The sequence below is a fragment of the Candoia aspera genome, chromosome 2 (assembly GCF_035149785.1).
Source record: "Candoia aspera isolate rCanAsp1 chromosome 2, rCanAsp1.hap2, whole genome shotgun sequence".
Classification (NCBI taxonomy): domain Eukaryota; kingdom Metazoa; phylum Chordata; class Lepidosauria; order Squamata; family Boidae; genus Candoia; species Candoia aspera.
Window position 1 is genome coordinate 246372726 of NC_086154.1, and position 21416 is coordinate 246394141.

General features: G+C 40.0%; 1 protein-coding gene across 8 annotated transcripts in view; it reads left to right on the plus strand.

The window, feature by feature from the left end:
- DAB2 (DAB adaptor protein 2) overlaps window positions 1-21416 on the plus strand; it is a 47971-nt gene that overhangs the window by 19578 nt on the left and 6977 nt on the right. For 6 of the 8 annotated variants that reach the window (XM_063295723.1, XM_063295722.1, XM_063295725.1 and 3 more), the window contains exons 2-11: window positions 6382-6583; window positions 7487-7626; window positions 8752-8850; window positions 12064-12195; window positions 12906-12989; window positions 13973-13996; window positions 14087-14134; window positions 14377-14439; window positions 15746-16372; window positions 19413-19569. In XM_063295723.1, coding sequence (XP_063151793.1) covers window positions 6481-6583; window positions 7487-7626; window positions 8752-8850; window positions 12064-12195; window positions 12906-12989; window positions 13973-13996; window positions 14087-14134; window positions 14377-14439; window positions 15746-16372; window positions 19413-19569 — 1477 coding nt within the window. In that variant the 5' untranslated portion in view covers window positions 6382-6480. Of the gene's footprint in view, window positions 1-6381; window positions 6584-7437; window positions 7627-8751; window positions 8851-12063; window positions 12196-12905; window positions 12990-13972; window positions 13997-14086; window positions 14135-14376; window positions 14440-15745; window positions 16373-19412; window positions 19570-21416 lie in introns of those variants that run through there. The other 2 variants (XM_063295727.1, XM_063295728.1) reach the window with 2 other exon arrangements.

Below are 21416 nucleotides of genomic sequence, written 5' to 3' on the forward strand. Positions count from 1 at the left end.
TTCATGCTAAGACAGACAGTTTGGTGTAGTGATTAAGGCAGCAGGCTGGAAACTGAGAGATCATGAGTTCTAGTCCTGTCTTAGGCATGAAGCCAGCTTGGTGATTTTGGGCAGTTCTTCTCTCTCAGCCCCAGGAAGAAGACAGCGGCAAAGCATTTTGGAAGATCTTGCCCCCAAAAAACTGCAGGGACTAGTCCAGGCAGTCACCAGAAGTCAACACTGACTCGGACAAAAATTTTAAAAAATCCATTCTAAGACTTACCTAATACCCAGCCTACAGATAGATTCATTAATAGGATTATTTTAATTTTAACAAACTTTTGAAATGCTCATACATAGCAAACCATGAAAACACTTAAGCAGAAATAAATGTACTTTTTGTTGCCTGTCTTTACAGAGTTTAAGTATAAATGAAAACAATCCCTTTGGCCTACTTTTCCATAAATTGGATGGCCTACAACACGGACTATAGTAATAAACAAATTGGCAAGGGGCACGGTCTTTTTTTCTGTTGTGTTGGACTATGGAACACTTGAAATATTCCAGTGGAATGCTTCAAATAGGGTTCTATTGCTCTAAGTTCAATAGGAAACATGTCTTGGTTTTTTGAGTGTCCTTTCTGAAAAGGCTTTAGTTATAATGTAACATAAGCTTTCCCTTTCTCCTAATGCTTCTCTGGGGCACGAGGTTGAGGAAGGCTGTTCTAGGAATTGTTATTACTCCAAGGCGCTTTTCTAAAGTGTACTTGTTGTTTTTTTATTTATACATACATACATGCATACATACATGCATTAACATGAAACAAAGCAGAAAAGAAATGGTGCAACATTTAATGGGTATATATTTCAGAAACAAGTCTAAATACTATTTGTCAACTCTCGTCCACAACTGGAAAGCCATGTTTATATATTTTAGGAACAGTAGTTCTTACTAAAGTGTTTTAAGATTGAATGTGATTAGTTTGCAAATAGAAAGGTGGGTAATGGAAGCTAAGGCCGGCAGTGCCTAAGGATAGAAGCTTTCAATGTCATTTGAGTCCCCGATAAGGATTTTTAAATCAGCTAGGCAACCTTTGTACTCCAAAAAGAGGAAAGTTTCCTCTTTTTGCTGATGCTGCTCGATCGACTAAAGAAGCAAAGCTTCAGAGTGAGCTGGAATTCAGGAGCAAAAGCCTTCCTTAGCTGAAGAGCATGGAATGATCAAAGGAATCACGGGGACTAAAATATTAACTTGTTAAGGCTGCAACCTTTGTACTCCAAAAACCCTGGTCAGCATTCCAGTAGATTCAGCTGAGAGATAAATTACAAGCAGGGAAGAAAACATGGTTCAGTCTTGGGTTGGGGGGGGGGGCGTTCTCTTGCAAATATATTTATGTTCCTGGCTAAAGCACAATGTGGGACACAGGGATAAGCAGGTAGGACAAATACTCATATCACTAAACAAGAGGACACAAATCTGGAAACAACACAAATGTCGATGTAACTAAATAAAATACGATTTAATGGGAAGACTGACTGATGCCCATTGGTCTGCAGGATGCTGACCAGATACTAATCAATCATAAGCATTTTCAAAGCCTATATTCTCCTTCTCACTATTCTTTATCTTTAAATTAGTTATAAGTGCCCTTTTGAACCAAAGGCTGTCTTCTGGAAAATAGATGCATGAGCACCCTATAATATATGCATTAATTTACTGGGGCCTATATACTGCTTCAGACCATTAATCAGTAGAAATAATGAAATGAATCTTTCTCATGAGAAGGACTGAAATATGGAAGGTAGCAGCAGATAGCTGACCTTGGCTAAAACTGAAAAAGAGAAGCATGGGGTCAGCCTTATAAGGTAGACCAGTTCAGGATACGGACACCACAGGAAGTCTAGGACTGGACTTTATCGAGATAGGCTATAGCAGTGTTTCTCAGCCTTGGCCGCTTTAAGCTGTGGAGACTTCAACTCCCAGAATTGAGTTGAAGTTGAAGTCCACATAGCTTAAAGTGGCCAAGGTTGAGGAACACTGGGTTATAGTAACAGAATCTTGCAAGTCAGCCTGTGTTTTCCCTTCCCTCCCTCTTACGTCCCAGGAAATCGGGGAAGGCGGTTTTTAAATGCTTTCCTGTTCCCCTGTGCCTGTTGTCCTCCGAATGGCTTCTGGTTGCCTTCTCCAGGGTCATCTCCCTGGCTCCCTATACAGAGTCAGTATGGGAATGGGAGATCACAAGGAAATCTTAGAGCTCTACACTAGACTGAGAAGGCGACCTAACATGCTGGAAGCAGGTAATGATGTTTCCATATTGCTGCCAAGAAGATTACATGGATATGCCCTTGTAGTCAGCAGGAATGCAGCTTGAATCTCTGAATCTTTTATTTCCAGCATTCAGCAAAATACCTCATAACAAAACTTTGGGGGAGATATGAAACTCTCAGGTTCTTAAGATGCAGAGTTTGATGTTTTTTTCATAATTTTCTTGGTCGTCATTCAGGTCGGTGATCCAAGAGAAATGAAGAAATGGAAATGAGTTGCTTGAAATATAAAAATATCTATCACCACCTCATACTTGTGGCTAATGGGAAACTTCCCTGAATGAGGCAAGATATACAGTATCCTAGCTTTCAGAGACTATTATATAAGACTGTTCAAAAACTCCAGAAGCTATGACACTTGTACCCCCATCCTAAATACTTTGAAATCCAACCTTACCTCAGGTAGACTTTCCAAACTTGACTGAGGAAAAGCAGCTCCAGTAAGAACATTTGGCACTTCTAAGACTCGAACAAAAAGTTTCAGCAGGCTGGGTTGAGTACATCATCATACTGCATCGCTTGTTGCAGCAACCTTCCAAGTTCTGAGGCTTCCTGAGATTGCAATCCATTCAATGTATTCAACAGGCCTCATATTGTTATATTATTTCAAGATGCTTGTCAAGGGAAATGCTTTTGGTCAAGCAATCATTGTGGCACAATCTGTGCAGGCAACCATTTTATTTTGGAAGTGATGTAGACTTCCTTGGATTGTACAGTATGATCTACTTGCTTTATCTGGGTGAAGTGCCTTGAGCTGAAAGTGACAAAGCATCACTTAACTTCACCAAGTTAATGTTCTGGAGAGCCAGGTTTCACCTATATGACTTTTGCTGTTTGGCAATAACGTAGGTAATCATCTTGAAAGCAGCAGGTTGGGGAAGACTGGTTTGGTAGGAATAAATGGATTATTCTGCAACTGACTAGTCTGTTTTAACCTTCTTAGAAAAGTGAGAGCCAGTTTGGTGTAGTGGTTAAGGCATCAGGCTAGAAACCGGGAGACTGAGTTATAGTCCTGCATTAGGCACAAAGCCAGCTGGGTGGCCTTGGGCCAGTCACACACACACAGCCCTAGGAAGTAGGCAATGGCAAACCACTTCTGAAAAACCTTGCCAAGAAAACCGCAGGGATTTGTCCATGCGTTCTCCAAGAACTGGACAGGATTGAACAGATTAAAAAAGAAGTTGGAAAAGTAGAAAAAATAGTGGAATCTCAAAGGTAGAAGAGAATGGGCAGGCTGATGCCCTCCATGGGTTTGGATTCAGTGGTTCAGCTGTGGCTGCTACTTAGGGCAAAAGTTCTGGATCCCATATGACTATTCAGAGAATGCTAAGGATCAGGCAGAGGTCACCTAACCTGGCATTTAAAATCAACACCTGAGCTGGTAAGGGCATGGCAGGAGCTACTGGGTTGATACTGCTTGCCACAGCATTACTTTCACAGACAACAGAAAATATTAGTATGTACAGATTATTAAAAAAAACATTTTAATGTACAACTGTATTTTTCTAAGACAACATAGTGTATGCTCTGCAAGGAAGATCTCTGGGAGTTCTTTTAGCCTAGGGCAGTGTTCCTCAACCTTAGCAATTTTAAGACATGTGGACTTCAACTCCCAGAATTCCCCAGCCAGCATTAACTTAGCATTAAACTTAGCATTAAAGTTGCTAAGGTTGAGAAACATTGGTCTAGGGTCTAAAATTACCTTGGTGCTCTGCAGCTTGGACTGCAGTTCCCAGAATCATTTGTCAGTTGCCACATTGATTGATGGGGGAATGAGAGTTGAAATTCACAGTGTCTCGCAGGCTGCAGCCAAAAGGGTCATAGCATTTAATATTTTGATTTGATTGATGAGTTGCTATGGGGGTCATAAACTAAACGGCAGAACCCTGGCTCCATTTATAGCCCATCCCTCCTTCCTATGCAAGCCAATTCCCTTCAGAGCAAACGTGGAAGATGGGACCTGTGTCAATTGTACTAAAAGTTCTGATACAGTTTGCTATCTTAGGGCCCCACCAAGAAGTCTTTATTTCCTTTATTTTTATTATTCCTCTTCAGATTGATGGAAAAGCAATTAAAATATTCTGGCAAATTTTTACCAGATGAAGTAGTGCTCTGGCACTTTTCTTAGTTATGATGGGTGTATGTATGTATGTATGTATGTATGTATAAGACTGTCTAGTCATTATCTCATCCTCAGTTTTTAGCCTGATGCTTCTACTTCAGTTTATGCCAAAGGAAGGTTATCAAAATGAAACACTTTCTCTGATGGAGATTGTTCAAATCAAGAAGCAAGGGGAACCAGAGAGGCTATAGAATGATGGGAGATTATATTATTACCACTATTATTTTTAAACTACTATATGTTTCCTTTCTAAACAAAGCTATCCCATGGTAGCTTGCAGCATCTTAATGTTACAATTCAAATATTACATTTATAAATTAAAACATGCAACTAGAATATGCATGTGCAGCCAAATGAGGTTAATTAAAATCTTTGGTAGAAAAGTTTAAAGTGCATACACACACACACAGCATGAACATAAAATAGTGCCATTGGCCACTTTGCAACATCAAAGTAAACTTATAATACTGAAAGTATCTAAGAATGAGGTAGAGGAACAGGCACCTTTTTTCCAAGGGAAGACAGTATTCAAGAGATTAGACAACATAGTATTAATTGTAGCTGCTCACCGTGATGCAGGAAGAGATGGAACAAACAGGAGCAGGATATGTCTCTAAATAACGAGAGAGAAGCATTCAGAAACCTTTTGATTAGATCCTGAAATGAGGAATTTAGAGAGTGGGGCAACCCTTTGGAGACTGGAAACTGAGTCATATGTTCATTTCCAGTCTGAGTACTGTCAGAACCTATTTGAATCCAAATTGGATCAAGTCCCTTCAACATTAATCTTGTCAGTTTAAGAACCATTCTAATATCAAGGAGCTGATTATGTAGTTTATCAAGAAATAATGTAAGGGAACTACATCAAGATCCTTTTGGTTTTTAATTGTCACTGTCGGGGAATTGCAAGATAGAATTTCAACACTATTGTAATTATTATGGAGGTATCTGACCTTGTCTGGGATTGGAAGCTAAGCAGGGTTATTCCTTATTTGTGCTTGGATGGAAGGCTATTGGTACCAGGTAGACAATACTGGAACCAGCAAAAAAAGATACTGGGAAAAGGCAGTGGGAAAGCAATTATATACTGTTGTGAAGACAACTGCTTTGAGGTTCCAAGAAGTTATCATCAAGCTCAACTCAAAAGACAAATTATCTTTACTATAGTACAGTTGTAATGTACATGCTTTCCATGCAGAAAATCTAGCATTCAGTGTCTTATTTAATAAGACCTAGAATTGGGAGGATCAACTTTAGACCGAGGCAAGATGGACAAATATTCTATGCTAATATAAAGCAGCTTTATAGGTTTCCATTTCTTGAGCTTCACGTTCAAATTAGAACAGGAATCAAAAAACACTACCACAAAGCTTGTTGAGGTGAATGTGGATTCTTTTTTTACCATTTTGGATCTCTGGCATGATTGGTGCTAGTTGGAAAGAAGTCCAGTTAAGATTTGTCCTTTTTTCAGAAGGAGCTGATTGTAGGGGGCAGCCGAGCTTCACTTTTTGGAGTAGACAAGGTTTCTAAGACAGTCTGTTCAAAATCCCGCCATACTTAAAACAGGACAGGACTGAGTTCTTTGGAGGTAGGAGACCTCTTCCCTGGTGCTTCCTAGAATGTCCATATGACTAGGATGTGCTGAAAAGAGGCCTCTGGCATTCAGAGAGTTCAGTACTATTGTAAATGTGCTGGGCTTTTAAAAAAAAATAAAGGAAAATGGAGGAGACCTAAGTAATTTCATGCATTTTAGTATATGGCCTGACCTGCCTTTGGACAGACCTGGTTAAATTTTCTGTTGACTTTTAATGAGAGAGAGAATGGAGGTCTACCAGATCAGAGGTTTGCTCCCAAAGGGAGATCATTAAACATCACAGATCCACAATGAGTTGTTCCTCCCTGCTCAAATGCAACACACAGTGAGATAAATCGGGATATCCGTTTTCTGTTCTGAAGGTCAAACTGGTATGCTTGTCCTCTGAGGATCTGGAACTGGATACGAGTTTTATTATTAAGCACAGTCTTTGTCTTTGGAGTTGAAGCTGGCCTCTCATCATGTCAAGTGAAGCAGAAACCACCAGTGTCAACCATCAGCAGCAAACTGTCCAGCAGCAAACGCCACTCAAACCACAGCCTTCCAAAAAAGAGAAAAAGAAAGGTAAGGTGTAAAAGTGAATCAGAAGGCAGTTCATTTCTGAAACAATCTGGAAAAGACCTGTGAAAAGCAAGCAGAGCCTGGTGCAGATCAACATAGGATGAAGGTCCTTTTAAACCGTGTTTCAGTACAGTTTAAATCAAATTGCACTCATGTTTGGAATTGTCCAAATGCTGGGATGTACTTCTCTTATGCATTAAAGGCATGAATGTATCTATGGGTAAATATTAACTGGGAAAGCAGATAGTAGGAGGAATTGTTTGCAGGGGATGCTTATAATTGGGGAAAATGTGTGAAAATTACAACAAAGTTCATGCCAAATATATTTTAAGCATTTGCAAACTGATGCAAGAACATCAAACTGTGCTTTGAAAAACACAGTGGTAAAATGAACAGATTTGGTCCAGTCCAGCAAATCTTGACCCTGAAGCTTGTGAATCTTTATAGGGTACAAAAACATGTGTAAGGTATAATATTACAGTCTCTCAAGTATCCATCTATCCTTTTTATTTTAAGTTATTCTGAATTAGAAGCAAACTAATTGGAATATTGCATTAGACTGCCATCGTATGGCCTTGCCATACATAGCAGAATTATTTGAGTTTGTAAACTGGGCAGCCAATCTTGGCTCTTCCAACTTTTACCTATATGTAACCTTAAGTTCAGAGAATTGACCCTTTGTGCTCCTCTATGCACAATTATAGCTCAAGTATTTTTATGGTTAGTGCAAGACGGAAGAATTGCTGTATGCTGAATGTTTTCTCATTGCACCCAGTAGGAGACCTAGTTATTTATTAAATACAGAGATGCGGGGCACTGGCTGTTGTAAAATGCATACTGTACTCTGTTATCTATAGCCACAGCAAGAGTGCAGATGGACTGACATGAGTTAAACTGGCTTTTCAGGATTGGAAAAGACAGAGGAATTCCTTTTGGCCAGATTTCAAGGTGATGGGGTAAAGTACAAGGCCAAACTGATTGGTATTGATGATGTTCCAGAAGCAAGGGGAGACAAGATGAGCCAAGATTCAATGATGAAATTAAAGGTAGGTTTGAATCATCTCCTGCAAGTTTAAGGCATATCAGATATATAGATATGGCTTTCTATCCAAGAAGAGCATCTTTAGCATTGAGGGTGATGGATTGCTAACACTGGATAGGAGGTGCTTGCAAATCTAGATTTACCAGAGTTTTCAGAGTACTTCATTACAGGTAGTCCTCACTTAATAACCACAATAGGGAACAGAAAACTGGTTAAGTGTGGTTGTTAAGTGAGTCACCATGTGACTGGACCTAATGTTATGATTATTTTTACTATGGTCGTTAAGTGAATCCAGCTTCCCCAATGGACAACTTTTGCTGGAAACTGGCAGAAAAGGTTGCAAATTGTAATCATGTGACCGCAGGACGCTGCAACTGGTTGTAAATGCGAGCCAACTGCCAAGTGCCTGAATTGTGATCGTGTGACTGCAGGGGTGGTGCAACATTTTGCAACAGTCATAAGTGTGAGTACAGGTTGTAAAGCACTTTTTTCAAAGCCATCGTAACTCTGAACCATTGTTAAATGAATGGTTTTTAAGCGAGGACTACCTGTATGCATGCTGATGCAGACTTAATTTAGAGATGGCCAAAGGTCATGTTTGTGAGTTTTATAAAACAAGTGTTCAAAGAAGAGAAAAATACAGTATCTAGAATTTGCGCAAGATAAAAAAAAAATAAGATTGAAACATTGCTAGAACAATGAGCAATTTAAATATAAATTGTATTTAGCTTTCTTACCGGAGAGTCACTTTTCTTTGTATTTTTCTATCAGAAAGCTTTACTAACTGGGGCGGGGGAAGTAAAGTTCAAGAGCTGTGTATTTGCTAATATAATATAAATATGGATAAATCTCCGTATTTTGAGAAGTGACAGTTCACTGCATCCTGATCTGGTAGGAATGCAAAAATCAAGGGATACATTAGAATCAGCCAATCGAGGCAGGCAGTTTGTAATCCTGTGGTTACATTTTTCTTTGGATGGAAGCACAAGAAGGCTCTAAAATAGGTTTTACATGTGCTTTTAAGAAAAGAACACAAAGTGAAGTTGGTTGATTTGAATAATGAAACATTTATTTTTTATTATTTATTTAATCAATTCATATAGTATTCATGCTGGCTTTTGATTAATAGGGAATGGCAGTTGCAGCCCGCTCCCAAGGACAGCACAAGCAGAAAATATGGGTGAACATCTCTCTTGCTGGAATCAAAATCATAGATGAAAAGACTGGGGTGAGTTCTGGAGTCAAGCTATCTGCAACAGGGGGGTCTGGTTCTGTTTAGAGATCTACCTGCTACTGAAACAAGGACATGCTAGTGTCCCCCTACATCTTTAATACTCCCAAACACTGTGCCTAAATAGAAGCTGGAGTTGCTTCAATATAGCTGTTATAGACTGGAGAAGTTAATTATGCATCTGGCTTAAGTATATCCTGTTCGTTGTTTATTCGTTTAGTCACTTCCAACTCTTCGTGACTTCACAGACCAGCCCACGCCAGAGCTTCCTGTCAGTTGTCAACACCCCCAGCTCCCCCAGGGATGAATCCATCACCTCTAGAATATCATCCATCCACCTTGCCCTTGGTCGGCCCCTCTTCCTTTTGCCCTCCACTCTCCCTAGCATCAGCATCTTCTCTAGGGTGTCCTGTCTTCTCATTATGTGGCCAAAGTATTTCAGTTTTGCCTTTAATATCATTCCCTCAAGTGAGCAGTCTGGCTTTATTTCCTGGAGGATGGACTGGTTTGATCTTCTTGCAGTCCAAGGCACTCAGATTTTCCTCCAACACCACAGTTCAAAAGCATCGACCTTCCTTCTCTCAGCCTTCCTTATGGTCCAGCTCTCGCAGCCATATGTTATGATGGGAAACACCATTGCTTTAACTATGCGGACCTTTGTTGTCAGCGTGATGTCTCTGCTCTTAACTATTTGATCGAGATTGGTCATTGCTCTTCTCCCAAGGATTAAACGTCTTCTGATTTCCTGAGTGCAGTCAGCATCTGCAGTAATCTTCGCACCTAGAAATACAAAGTCTTTCACTGCTTCTACATTTTCTCCCTCTATTTGCCAGTTATCAATCAAGCTGGTTGCCATAATCTTGGTTTTTTTGAGGTTTAGCTGCAAGCCAGCTTTTGCACTTTCTTCTTTCACCTTCATCATAAGGCTCCTCAGTTCCTCTTCGTTTTCAGCCATCAAAGTGGTATCATCTGCATATCTGCATATCCAGCAGATTTGGCAATTTGGTCCCTAGTTCCTCTGCCTTTTCTAAACCCAGCTTGTACATCTGGCAATTCTCGCTCCATGAATTGCTGAAGTCTCCCTTGCAGGATCTTGAGCATTACCTTACTGGCATGTGAAATAAGTGCCACTATTCAATAGTTTGAACATTCATTAGTGTTTCCCTTTTTTGGTATGGAGACATAAATTGATTTTTTCCAACCTGATGGCCATTCTTGTGTTTTCTAAATTTGCTGGCATATAGCATGCATTACCTTGACAGCATCATCTCGCAAGATTTTGAACAGTTCAGCTGGGATGCCGTCGTCTCCTGCTGCCTTGTTGTTAGCAATGCTTCTTAAGGCCCATTCAACCTCACTCTTCAGGATGTCTGGCTCTAGCTCACTGACCACACCGTCAAAGCTATCCCCGATATTGTTATCCTTCCTATACAGGTCTTCCGTATATTCTTGCCACCTTTTCTTGATCTCTTCTTCTGTTACGTCCTTACCATCTTTGTTTTTGATCATACCCATTTTTGCCTGGAATTTACCTCCAATGTTTCTAATGTTCTGGAAGAGGTCTCTTGTCCTTCCTATTCTATTGTCTTCTTCCAGTTCCATGCATTGCTTGTTTAAAAATAATTCCTTATCTCTTCTGGCTAACCTCTAGAATTTTGCATTTAATTGGGCATATCTCCCCCTATCACTGTTGCCTTTTGCTTTCCTTCTTTCTTGGGCTACTTCTAATGTCTCAGCAGACAGCCATTTTGCCTTCTTGGTTTTCTCTTTCTTTGGGATGTATTTTGTTGCCACCTCCTGGACAATGATGCAAACTTCTGTCCATAGTTCTTCCAGGACCCTATCTACTAAATCCAGTCCCTTAAATCTATTCTTCACCTCCACTGCATATTCCTTAGGAATATTAGTGAGCTCATATCTAGCTGATCTGTGGGTCTTCCCTAATCTCTTTAGTCTAATCCTAAATTGTGCAAGAAGAAGTTGGTGATCTGAACTACAGTCAGCTCCAGGTCTTGTTTTTACCGACTGTATAGATGTCTGCCACCTTTGGCTGCAAAGGATGTAGTCAATCTGATTTCGGTGTTGTCCATCTGGTGAAGTCCATGTATAAAGCTCTCTCTTAGGTTGTTGGAAGAGAGTGTTTGTTATGCAGAGTGAGTTGTCTTGGCAAAATTCTATCAGCCTATGTCCTGCTTCATTTTGTTCTCCCAGGTCATGCTTACCTGTAATTCCAGGTGTCATTTGACTGCCCACCTTAGCATTCCAGTCTCCCATGATGAAAATAACATCTCTTTTAGGCGTGTTGTCCAACAGGTGCTGCAGATCCTCATAGAACTGCTCTACTTCAGCTTCTTCAGCATTTGTGGTTGGGGCATATATTTGGATCACTGTGATGTTAGATGGCTTGCCCTGAATTCGAATTGAGATCATTGTCATTTTTTGGATTGTATCCGAGCACTGCTTTAGCCACTTTACTATTAATTATGAAGGCTACTCCATTTCTTCTGTGGTCCTCTTGTCCACAGTAGTGTATCCTGCGCTTAACTAAAAAATTACTCACCTGCTAACCCTTGCTATATGTTATGAATAACTACGTAAAACTGGGTTAGCTGTGATTTGTAAACAGCAAATGAGAAATAAATGTTGAGGCTCTACTCTTCTTAGTTCTTGTTAGGTTAGATAAGCAACTAATGTGACATCTTCAGTCACTATCTGACTTCTTGTCTATATTCCTTGTTCTAAACTGGAATGTAACACTTCTCTTGTATAAAATACTTTTGACCCTCATAACTCTGTCTAGGGTTTCTGGTTCTATGATCAGTGTATGCATATTATTCAGGAAAATTTAGCTTTCTAGATCTTTGAACTGGTAGATTCAAACTACATGTTAAACTATAATGCAGTTTATTTGCTTTTTGCTTAGTGTAATGTATAAATCCAGCCAAGTATGGTTTAGTCAATCAACCAAGGTTAAACAGTGATAAGTGAATCTACTTACAGTGTTTTATCTACCAGAGTAAAAAAAAAGTTTTAAAATTACTGAACATCAGCTTAAGTGAACAAGTGTAGCAGCATTCCTGATTAGAAAACTTCTTTAAACGATTAAGAGTGATACACAAACTTGTCAAGTTGCTTGTCTTGAGTTCTGATTACTTTGTCAAGGGATTATGCTATTCAAGGTTATTTTGATATCACTTGATCTGATTCTAGGTTATTGAGCATGAGCATCCAGTCAACAAAATCTCTTTTATTGCTCGAGATGTGACTGACAATCGAGCCTTTGGCTATGTCTGTGGGGGAGAAGGGCAGCACCAGTTCTTTGCCATAAAAACAGCACAACAGGTAATAGGATAATAATGCAACAGTAATGGTGAACAGCACAAAAATAATACAGGTTATCTTAGGATGGTGATATTGTGTAGTTCAGAAAAGGGTGTAGGTAAAGTTAGAAGCTATTGTCCCTTGCTGCCACCAGCCCAGACAAGAAAGGGAAAGGTGACACCTCCCCCAGCCAAAAAGATTGTCCACCTCTGGTTTAAAGTAACTTCCCTGACTCAGTTCAGTTGCAGGTTCTCCCTGAATGTGCTTTATCCATAAGCATACTGTTTGGACAATCATTGCTAATGACATTCCTATTAGTCTGATAATAATCTGTAATCCTATCTATTACATTGAGATGCATAATAAAGCAACAGCTTGAAAACAGGAGCTGTGCTTCATTCTGGCTCAGAATTATCCTTAGATCTCCAAGCAAGATGTTCCTAGAGGACTGCAGATCAGTTGCTGGGATTCCTCTTAGTCCTGCAGGCCTGGGGCAATCTTTTCTCCTTGGATGGTGCTTAGCACAATCATTTACATTTCTTGAAACTGTTTATCTGCCATTTAAAGTGCTTGTAATTCAAGCACTTGAATTGTTGTTGTTAGTTGCCCTCTAGTCGTTTACCACAACAGAACAACAGAACGAAATGCTGTTCGGTCTTGCGCCATATGCCTGACTGTTCCAATGTTTACCAGCTTTTTAAAAAATGCTTCTCACTTCACTCTTTTCTTAGGCTGAACCTCTAGTTGTAGACCTGAAGGATCTCTTCCAAGTAATCTATAATATAAAGAAAAAAGAAGAGGATGATAAGAGGAAGGTAATGCTGCTTCATGGTAGACTCAACAGATTTCAGACTACGCTCTAACTGGATATAAAGCAAGACAACACTGCAGTTGATTCACAGCTGTTTGCTACCTCTTGAACTTCTAGCTAAATTATAGGGCTGTGCAGAATGTTCAAAGGGGCCCTCTGCCTTGGTAAAAGTCTGAGCGCACTACCTGTGCAAAAATACTGTGGTGCTTTGCTCTTAATTGGTGACATGGGCATAGTGCTTCACTTGACAATAGTGGCTTTTGTGCACATGTAATAAACACTGTGGTAGCAAGGGAGGGAAGAAGCTATAACTCTTCCAGTACTCTCATTGGCTACACAGCCACAAAGCAGCATCTGATTGATTCAGCTGCCTGCCATTTACACTGAGGAAAATGCTTTCCTTTTTTAAAGTATGCATGGTTGTTGCACTCTGGACTGGTGGGCCAATATTGCTGCCAGTCTGAGGGCAGGGGGTAATTTGAGAGGCCTGTTTGACTGGAAAACCCCAGACTGCCCCTTTGTCCATCCCTAGCATGTCCAAGGGCAACCATAACTGGTTGCTAGAAAGCATACACAATGCCCGGATTTAACCTTTAATTTTAAAAGCAGAGTTGAAGATTATTGGGTATGCACTTAATACCTAAGCACTGTTCAAGCAAACAATAAAAATCACAAGATAATATAATACCAGTGCCAACAATATAACAATATAATAATCAACTTAAAACACCACTGAAGGTCTACTTTTTTGATGAAGCAAACTTCACAGAAAACTTTGGAGAGTTGCTGCCAGTCAGACAGGACAATACCAGCTGGATTGACGTAAGTCTGATATGGTCTAAAGCAGTGTTTCTCAAACTTGGCCTGCTGGCTGGGGAATTCTGGGAGTTGAAGTCCACATGTCTTAAAGTTGCCAAGTTTGAGAAACACTGGTCTAAAGCAACTTTTCATGAATATTCTTGATGCAAGTTTTTTCCTCTATTTCAGAATGAAGAGGCCAGTAAAACTGAGGTAAGAAAGAAGCATCTTATCTGGCTAGTTATGCACCAAACAGCATAGCAATCGATTTCTTAAACCTGACTTAATTTTGTTTTCCTCCAGAATGGTAATGATGAAGCAACTGCTGATCAAGTTGGCAAAATAAAGCTGGTACGTAGAAATTTCTAACTTGAAGAGCAGGTTAATAAGCTCCTGAGTGGTGGTTAAACCAGAATGGGTTGCATTATTGCTGCAAACGTTGGCTGAACTAATATAGATAGTTTGTCTCGTATAGCTTAATGCAGCAACAGCTTGTTTTTTTTCCAGCATTCCTGTGCCTGCTGTTGTTTGGAATTGACTGACTTAGAGATTGAAGTATGGAATCCTAACTCTTGCATACTTTGCATTTAAAGGGTGTTGACCAGATGGATCTATTTGGAGACATGTCTACTCCTCCTGACCTCAACAGTCCCACAGTGAGTAGTAAATAATTACTGCCTTCAAAATCAGTGGAATTTGAAACGATTTTCGCTGCAGAATTTTTGACAAATCCTCTTGATGGTTCCTCCCATCGTTCCTGGATAATCAAATCATCCTATATAGACAGTCCTCCCTTCAAAGATCTTGATGAAGGGACCTTGAACAAACTGCAGATTGTACTATTGATAAATGCCAAAAGGATGATTATAGCTTAGTAGAGGGATTGATCTGGATATCTAAGGAAGAATGCCTAGCATAAATGGGCCCCAAACTGAGTTTCCATAAAGTATCTTTGCATGGCTTTGGCTGGCTTGATGAACAACAGTAACTTTAGTGATATGCACAGAAGCACATTATATTCCAGAAGAAGATAATAAATGAGCCTAAAGAAAGAAGCTTGGAGGAAGAAGCATGGAAAGCTTTGGCAAAGTTTACTTGAATAAATTGCCTTAATGCACTTGGTTTGCTAATTAGATAGGTTTGGAAAGCTCTTGATCAAACATTGCTATGAGCAAGTCACTGTGAAACTGGCATCCAACAATGGATATTCAGAGCTGTTTCAGTAAAAGCCTGTATAGCCTCCTCCTTCTACCACTGTTTCATAATCAGGCATGGATGATCCTGGTCTCCAATAGGCATGTTTGCACAACACACTAAGCCAATCCAGTTGGTTAATGTGAAAATGCGCTCAGCTATCTAAACTCATGTCTCCTTGTTGTAAACTCTGGCTTTTTCATGGCTCAGTGCACTGTCTGAGTTTGGAGGAGTCATCGTGTCTTGTTGGAATGAATGAGAATTTAAAAGCTAGCTAATTGTTGTTTAGATTCTGGTTCATGCTAACTATAAATGGTGCCTACTCAGATGTTCAAGCAACATGTTTATGCCATAGAGGAACCAGAAACGGTAGTTAAAGAATTATCAAAACTGTTGATCTCATGACTGGATTTATATAATTATTACTTTAATTGTTGTACGCCACCCAGGGTCACTTTTGGAGCCTATATAAATTTGATAAATAATTAAATAAAACAGGAGACAAGATACCAGTGCAGGCATGTTCCCAGCCTGATTGGTTTGATATATTGTCCAGGCTGTTGTAAATCCCAACCAAGACTGAATAGCTGGTTCAATAACTGATGGTTAAAAACAAACAAACAAAAAAGGCAGCAAAATGCTTCTCTGTCATAGACACACAGTTTCTAAAAAAATCCATTTCAAATCTGCTTGCTTATCATTTTTTTAATCAATAGCTCATGAGACTACTTGCACATGCTAATCTGTCTTCTTTCCCAAACCTAATAGGAGGAGGATAAAGAGATCCTGTTAGTGGATTTAAACTCTGAAATTGAGGCCCCTCCAACTTCTCTCAAAGGGGAGGACCTTTTCTTGAACGACATCACGCCTTCCCTGCCATTGTCAAAGCTGCAACCGCCTTTCTTGCCTGAAAACGCTTTCTCTGCAAACCTGAGCTTCTTTCCCACCCCCAGCCCTGACCCTTTCAGTGATGATCCCTTCACGCAGCCTGACCAATTGGCACCCCCCTCCCTTGATTCTTCTTTAAAACCTTCCAGTCAGAAGATGGAGAACAGTGGTGTGAACGGGGATATAGACTGCTTTGGGAAAGAGTTTGATCAGATTTCCAACCGGACTAGCAAGCAGGAGATGCCGGCCAGCCAATGGCTGCTTGAAAGTAAATCAGCGCATTTAGCAGTGAAGACATCCGACGGGGTCCCGGAGAGAGAACAGAATGGTTTCGTGGCCAAATCCCCCTTGAGTGTCTTTACAGAAAGCTCTCCCAAAGGAATGCCTGTGCAAAATGGGTTACGGCTAGACTCTGAGAGCAGCCTTCAGCCAGTGCCACAAGATTCCATCACGATTAGCCCACCTCCACAAAGTACAAAGCCAGGAAGAGGAAGGAGGACTGTTCAGGTGAACGTTGGGGCATGCACAAGGTGGTAACATGCATGTTTTCTATTTGGAGTAGGTGAAGGAAATTCTTTTCCTCTCCTCCTGAAAGCTCTGCTGGTAAGAGAGGCATTGCCTTCACTCTGTAAATGCTGCAGTCACTGCGAGCTTAACGTTCTCAGTAGTCATTCTTTCTTACTCTCATTTTCTTTCTCCTAATGCTGCCATGTATTTATATCTTGGGTAAGTAAAATGCGTAAATTAGTAATGCATGTATTGTGCATATTGTTTTGGAAGAAGCAAAACGTTTTCTTTGTATAGTTCAGGTACCAGAATCTGGTATTGGAGGATCAACCATGTACAGGTAGTCGTCGCTTAACAACCATTTGTTTAGTGATGGTTTGGACAGTACTAGAAAAACCGACTTAATGACCAGTCCTCACACTCATGGCGGCCGCAGCCATCACATGATCACGATTTGGGTGCTTGGCAACTGGTTCACATTTATGGCTGTTGCAACATCCCATGATCATGTGATTGCCGCTTTTGACCTTTCCAGCCGGCTTCTGGCAAGCAAAATCAATGGGGAACTGCATGATTCACTTAACAACCACATGGTTCATGTACCACCCACAGTGATTCACTTAATGACTGCCACAAAAAGGTCATAAAATCAGGTCAGATTTGCTTAATGACCGCTTTGCTTAGCAGCTGAAGTTCTGGTCCCAATTGTGGTCATTAAGTGAGGACTACCTGTATATGCTTGGATTGAAAGCTTTTTCAGGAATGTAGCTTTTTGGTTTTTTTAAAAAAAACAAAACTAGGAGTGTGCATTAGATTTGGCTGAACACCATCAATTCAGGCTGCTTTAGACTGATTTTGCAGCTCTGAGGCAAAAGCAACACACACACACTTATGGATCAGATGGCATTAAGGTGATCAGAGTACAGCTGAGGCTACAAACAGTTGCATTCTGCAAAAAAAAAAAGTAAAGATTTATCTTGTACCAGCAACTGTCAAATGAAAGCAGAGATAAGAGACAATAAAATCAAAATTACAATAAATGAAAACCTGATTACAAGAGTGATTTTAAACATTGTTAGCTCATGTGAAGCTGCAATATGCTAGACTAGGAAAAAGGAGATTCAGAATGACCTTCCTCCAATCCAGATATTGACTTATGCCCTCTGTATGTACCTATCTGAAATTAAGTATAACTGATCTTTGTGGAAGGGACAGCTATGTCTGCAAACTTATCCCTTTATTTATTTATATTTATATTAAGATTGGTTGACTGACTGAAGATAGCTGTTTTCCCATTCTAATGAATGGGGGGCACAGATTATGCTTTGGATTTGGACATCGATAGAGCCAGATCACTTAGCCAAACCAAATACAGTGTTCAGGGCATACCCTCCTGTTAAAAGCCTATCTTAAAAATGTAGGTTCCAGCATTAACTACTGCATGATGAAAAGGCTTATCCATTGTACTGGACTCATATGAGTCCAATAAAGCAAAATCTTGCTGGAGCAAAACATTTTGCCCCATAACAAAACATTGTAACATACAGCCTACTGAAGTTCTGAGATAGAGTTCCACTTTTTGTCTCCCGGGAAAAAGCCTTTTCGGCCAAGTCGCACAGTTAGGCCTCTGTCAGAGCTGGGATCTGGGCAGACTAAGCACGCCTTGCTGAGCAGCTGATGAGCCCGCTTAAGTCGGCCAAAGGTGGTGCTGAGTTTATTTCCAGTAGAAGAGAATATGTAGCTCCAGGTTGAACTGTGGAGTCCTTGGTGCTCTCTGAACTTGGTCGTCTGCTTGTAGACATTTCATTACTCAACTCGGTAACATCATCAGTGTGAGTGAGTGTGAAGTTTGCTGTCTGTTTATATACAGTAGCTTGCCCTGCCAGTGTTGGTGGGGGTGTGGTTTCCTCCTTGGTGGTTCCTCGATTAGGGTATTTTTTTCTGCCTGATTGTATGTCTGGCATCGATCCCTGCTTATTGGAGGGATACTGGCTGCTGGAGGAGATGTGTTTTAGTCTTTTTGTTTCCTTCTTAGGTTTTTTATTCCCTGTTTTGAATTGCATGTAAATGTGGTTTATCTCTGTGTGTCTGACGATTGATTTGTCTGAATGACAAGCTTCCAGGAATTCCCTAGCGTGTTTGGATTGGGCTTGATCTAAAGTGCTAACAGTTTCCCAGCTGAAATTGTGGTTGAATCTGTCCATGTGTTGTGAAATTAAGGTTTTCTCATTAAGAGATTTATTTCTTTATAAAATGTGGATACCATCTTTCCTACAAGAGCTAAAGGCAGTATACACACCACCACTTTTTCCCTGCAACAACTTCCTGAGAGGTAGGTTGGGCTTAGAGACACCAACTTGCCCAATGAGTTTCTATGGTTGAGAGTGGACCATAGTTTCACTTGGTTTCCCCAGCCCTAGTCGCAGTGCTTTGATTACTACTCTCACTGATTAATGATCATTTTATTGGAAACTGATTTGACAGTTCTGGCACCGGATGTGCCATGGCATGAATGTTAGTATTGAACTAATTCTAATAGTGTTCACTTCTTCAGGAATATATAAAAATATGCTTCTGAGGTTGTAGACAAATTGCAGTATTAACTTTCCCATATGTCACATTTTGGGGTTGCTTATTCAATTTGTGTGCTGCCCAATCCTTCTGCATTAGAGAGAGTGCATGTCAAAACGCTGCAAGGTTGCATTTCACAATAAAATGTTCTTGGCAGTTGATGTTCCATCATCATTTACAGGAAGTTGCACACAAAAGCTCTGCAAGCCAAGAGATGCTACAACTGTAAACATTGCAAAGTCTTCCTTGGTTATTTTTCAGATTTTTAGGACAGACTACCCTATTAAAGGGGAGCAGGTTTGTATTAATTTAAACATCATGGCATGATGTTTCAGAAGCAGTGTTGCTGAACAAACTGGGGGTGCCGGGGGCATAAAACAGGACTGAAGTCCCTTTACTCCAAATAACATGAGACTTTCTGTGCAAAAAACAGCCTTTCTAACAAAGGCTCCTTCTGGTTTCTTTCTAGAATGCAGCCAGCGGCTTGTTTGGTCCTGATATCTTTGCTCCTGGGTATTCTGCAACAAGTGCTCTGACTACTGTAGGGCAACCTTCTGGGGTACAAGCCAGCCCACTAGACCTCTTCAAAACCAACCCTCCTCCAGCAGCTCCCATACCTGGACTAGGTTGGTAAAGACTGTGAAAAATTAACCTAGCTGCATGTTAGCCAAGTATGTTGTGTGGATTGAGCTCATAGCCTTAGCTTATGGTCCAGTGTCTTATGCAGACCCCCAAAAGGGGGTTGCAGGGTAAGCAGTAGATCAGTTAATCATGGGAAGGCATGTCAAGCAAACAAGCCCTTATGATCATTTTTGGGAAGGCATCTAGTAGTGGAGGACACTGTTGGATACAACCCTAAAAAACGATACAAAAGCAGGTTGCTCATTTCTGCCACAGCCAGGACAGCCTACACAGTTCTTCCTTCAGAACTTTGAGTGTCACCAAACTGCAAGTGTTTATGTGATGGACTGTCATTAACCCCACTTGGAAAGTTGTTCTATTAACTGTTTTTAATTCATTTAGCTTTTTGTCGTAGTTCTACGTACATTAAGAAGTTCACGTCTTTGACCCCCTAACAATTACATACCTCCAGGCTAGAGGTTGGCAAAAGTACTGCTGAGCTGTGAGGTTAAAGTCCCAAATTTAATAAAGTGAGTCTGAAAGTATTTCAGCTTGTTTCATTAAAGAAAGAATCTTATAACTGTAGAAGAATAAGGGAGGAATATTCATCTTTAGAGAGAGAACTACCCTGAAAAATTAAATTTGAGTAACTGAACCCGAGAGGTTTATGTGCTTTATTGATGATGAGGATGATGATGATGATGATGGTATATTATGGCACAAATGCATTTTTCAGTATTACACAAACATTAATAAATGATATGGTCTGGATTAAGATTTATCTGTAGAAATACTTTGTGTGTAATACAGTGATTTATGGAAATTCATATCATAGACAACATAACTCTAGGAAATTTGACCAGGCTGTTGACATGCTGTATGTCAATATCTGAGTCTTTTTCCAACAGAGGGACAATGATGAGGATGCTTAAATATTTCATTTTTGCAAACCAATGGCAGATTATTCTAATAATATAACAGTGTGAAACGAGTCTCTTTTTAACTTAAAACAGAACAAAATGGCTTCATCTACACTGTACACTTTAAAGAATGTTCAGTAAGGGATGGTTGCATGCAGCATGCTGTTAAAGGTAGAATTCAGGAGCTCAGTCATTAACTCACGTAGTATGGGCCTATCTTACAATTGTTATATTTAGTTAGGAAATTCATAGGATTGTCAATATGACTTGTTCTCCTTGGCTATATCCCCACTATTTGAAATATATGAAGATATTAGAAATTATGAGCTTAAACCTGATTTGCAGAAAAGTAGCTTGTAATTCCTCTGAAAACTGTGTGTATATATGGTGTGCTGAAAGTCAGGCCCCATAGGCCAAACACAATGTATATTATTAATTTGTATTTAGGGATATTTAGAAGTCATGTGTCATATAAGTAGGGAAGTATTTAAAAGAGAATAGCAGCCAATCTGAACATTTAATGTAATCTATATAATAAAATATCTATGGGGCCTGACTTTTTGGTACACTGTGTGTGTGTGTATAAATAAGTCAATCAGCTGGTAGTAAAACAATCTAAAAATTGGCTTTAAAAAAGATTACATAGCATATCCATTTTTTGCCTGTAACCTTTGAAAATGAAAATAAGGGACTGGTTAGTTCAGTGATCATCTTGAGGTAGGTACAGCTTAACAAGCACTGTTAGTGAGAAGGCTGATCTCAAGCAGGATCTCTGGGGCAGATTTTAAGCAACTCAGTGTAGGCTCCTTGGGAAGAACACTGGCTTGGAAAGAAGGAAGAAATGTAGTACTCAGGGATTTTCTCCCAAGAATTACATTTCCAAAGTAGATCTAGTACATTGGTCTTTGTGTGTGTTAATACAATATAGGAAA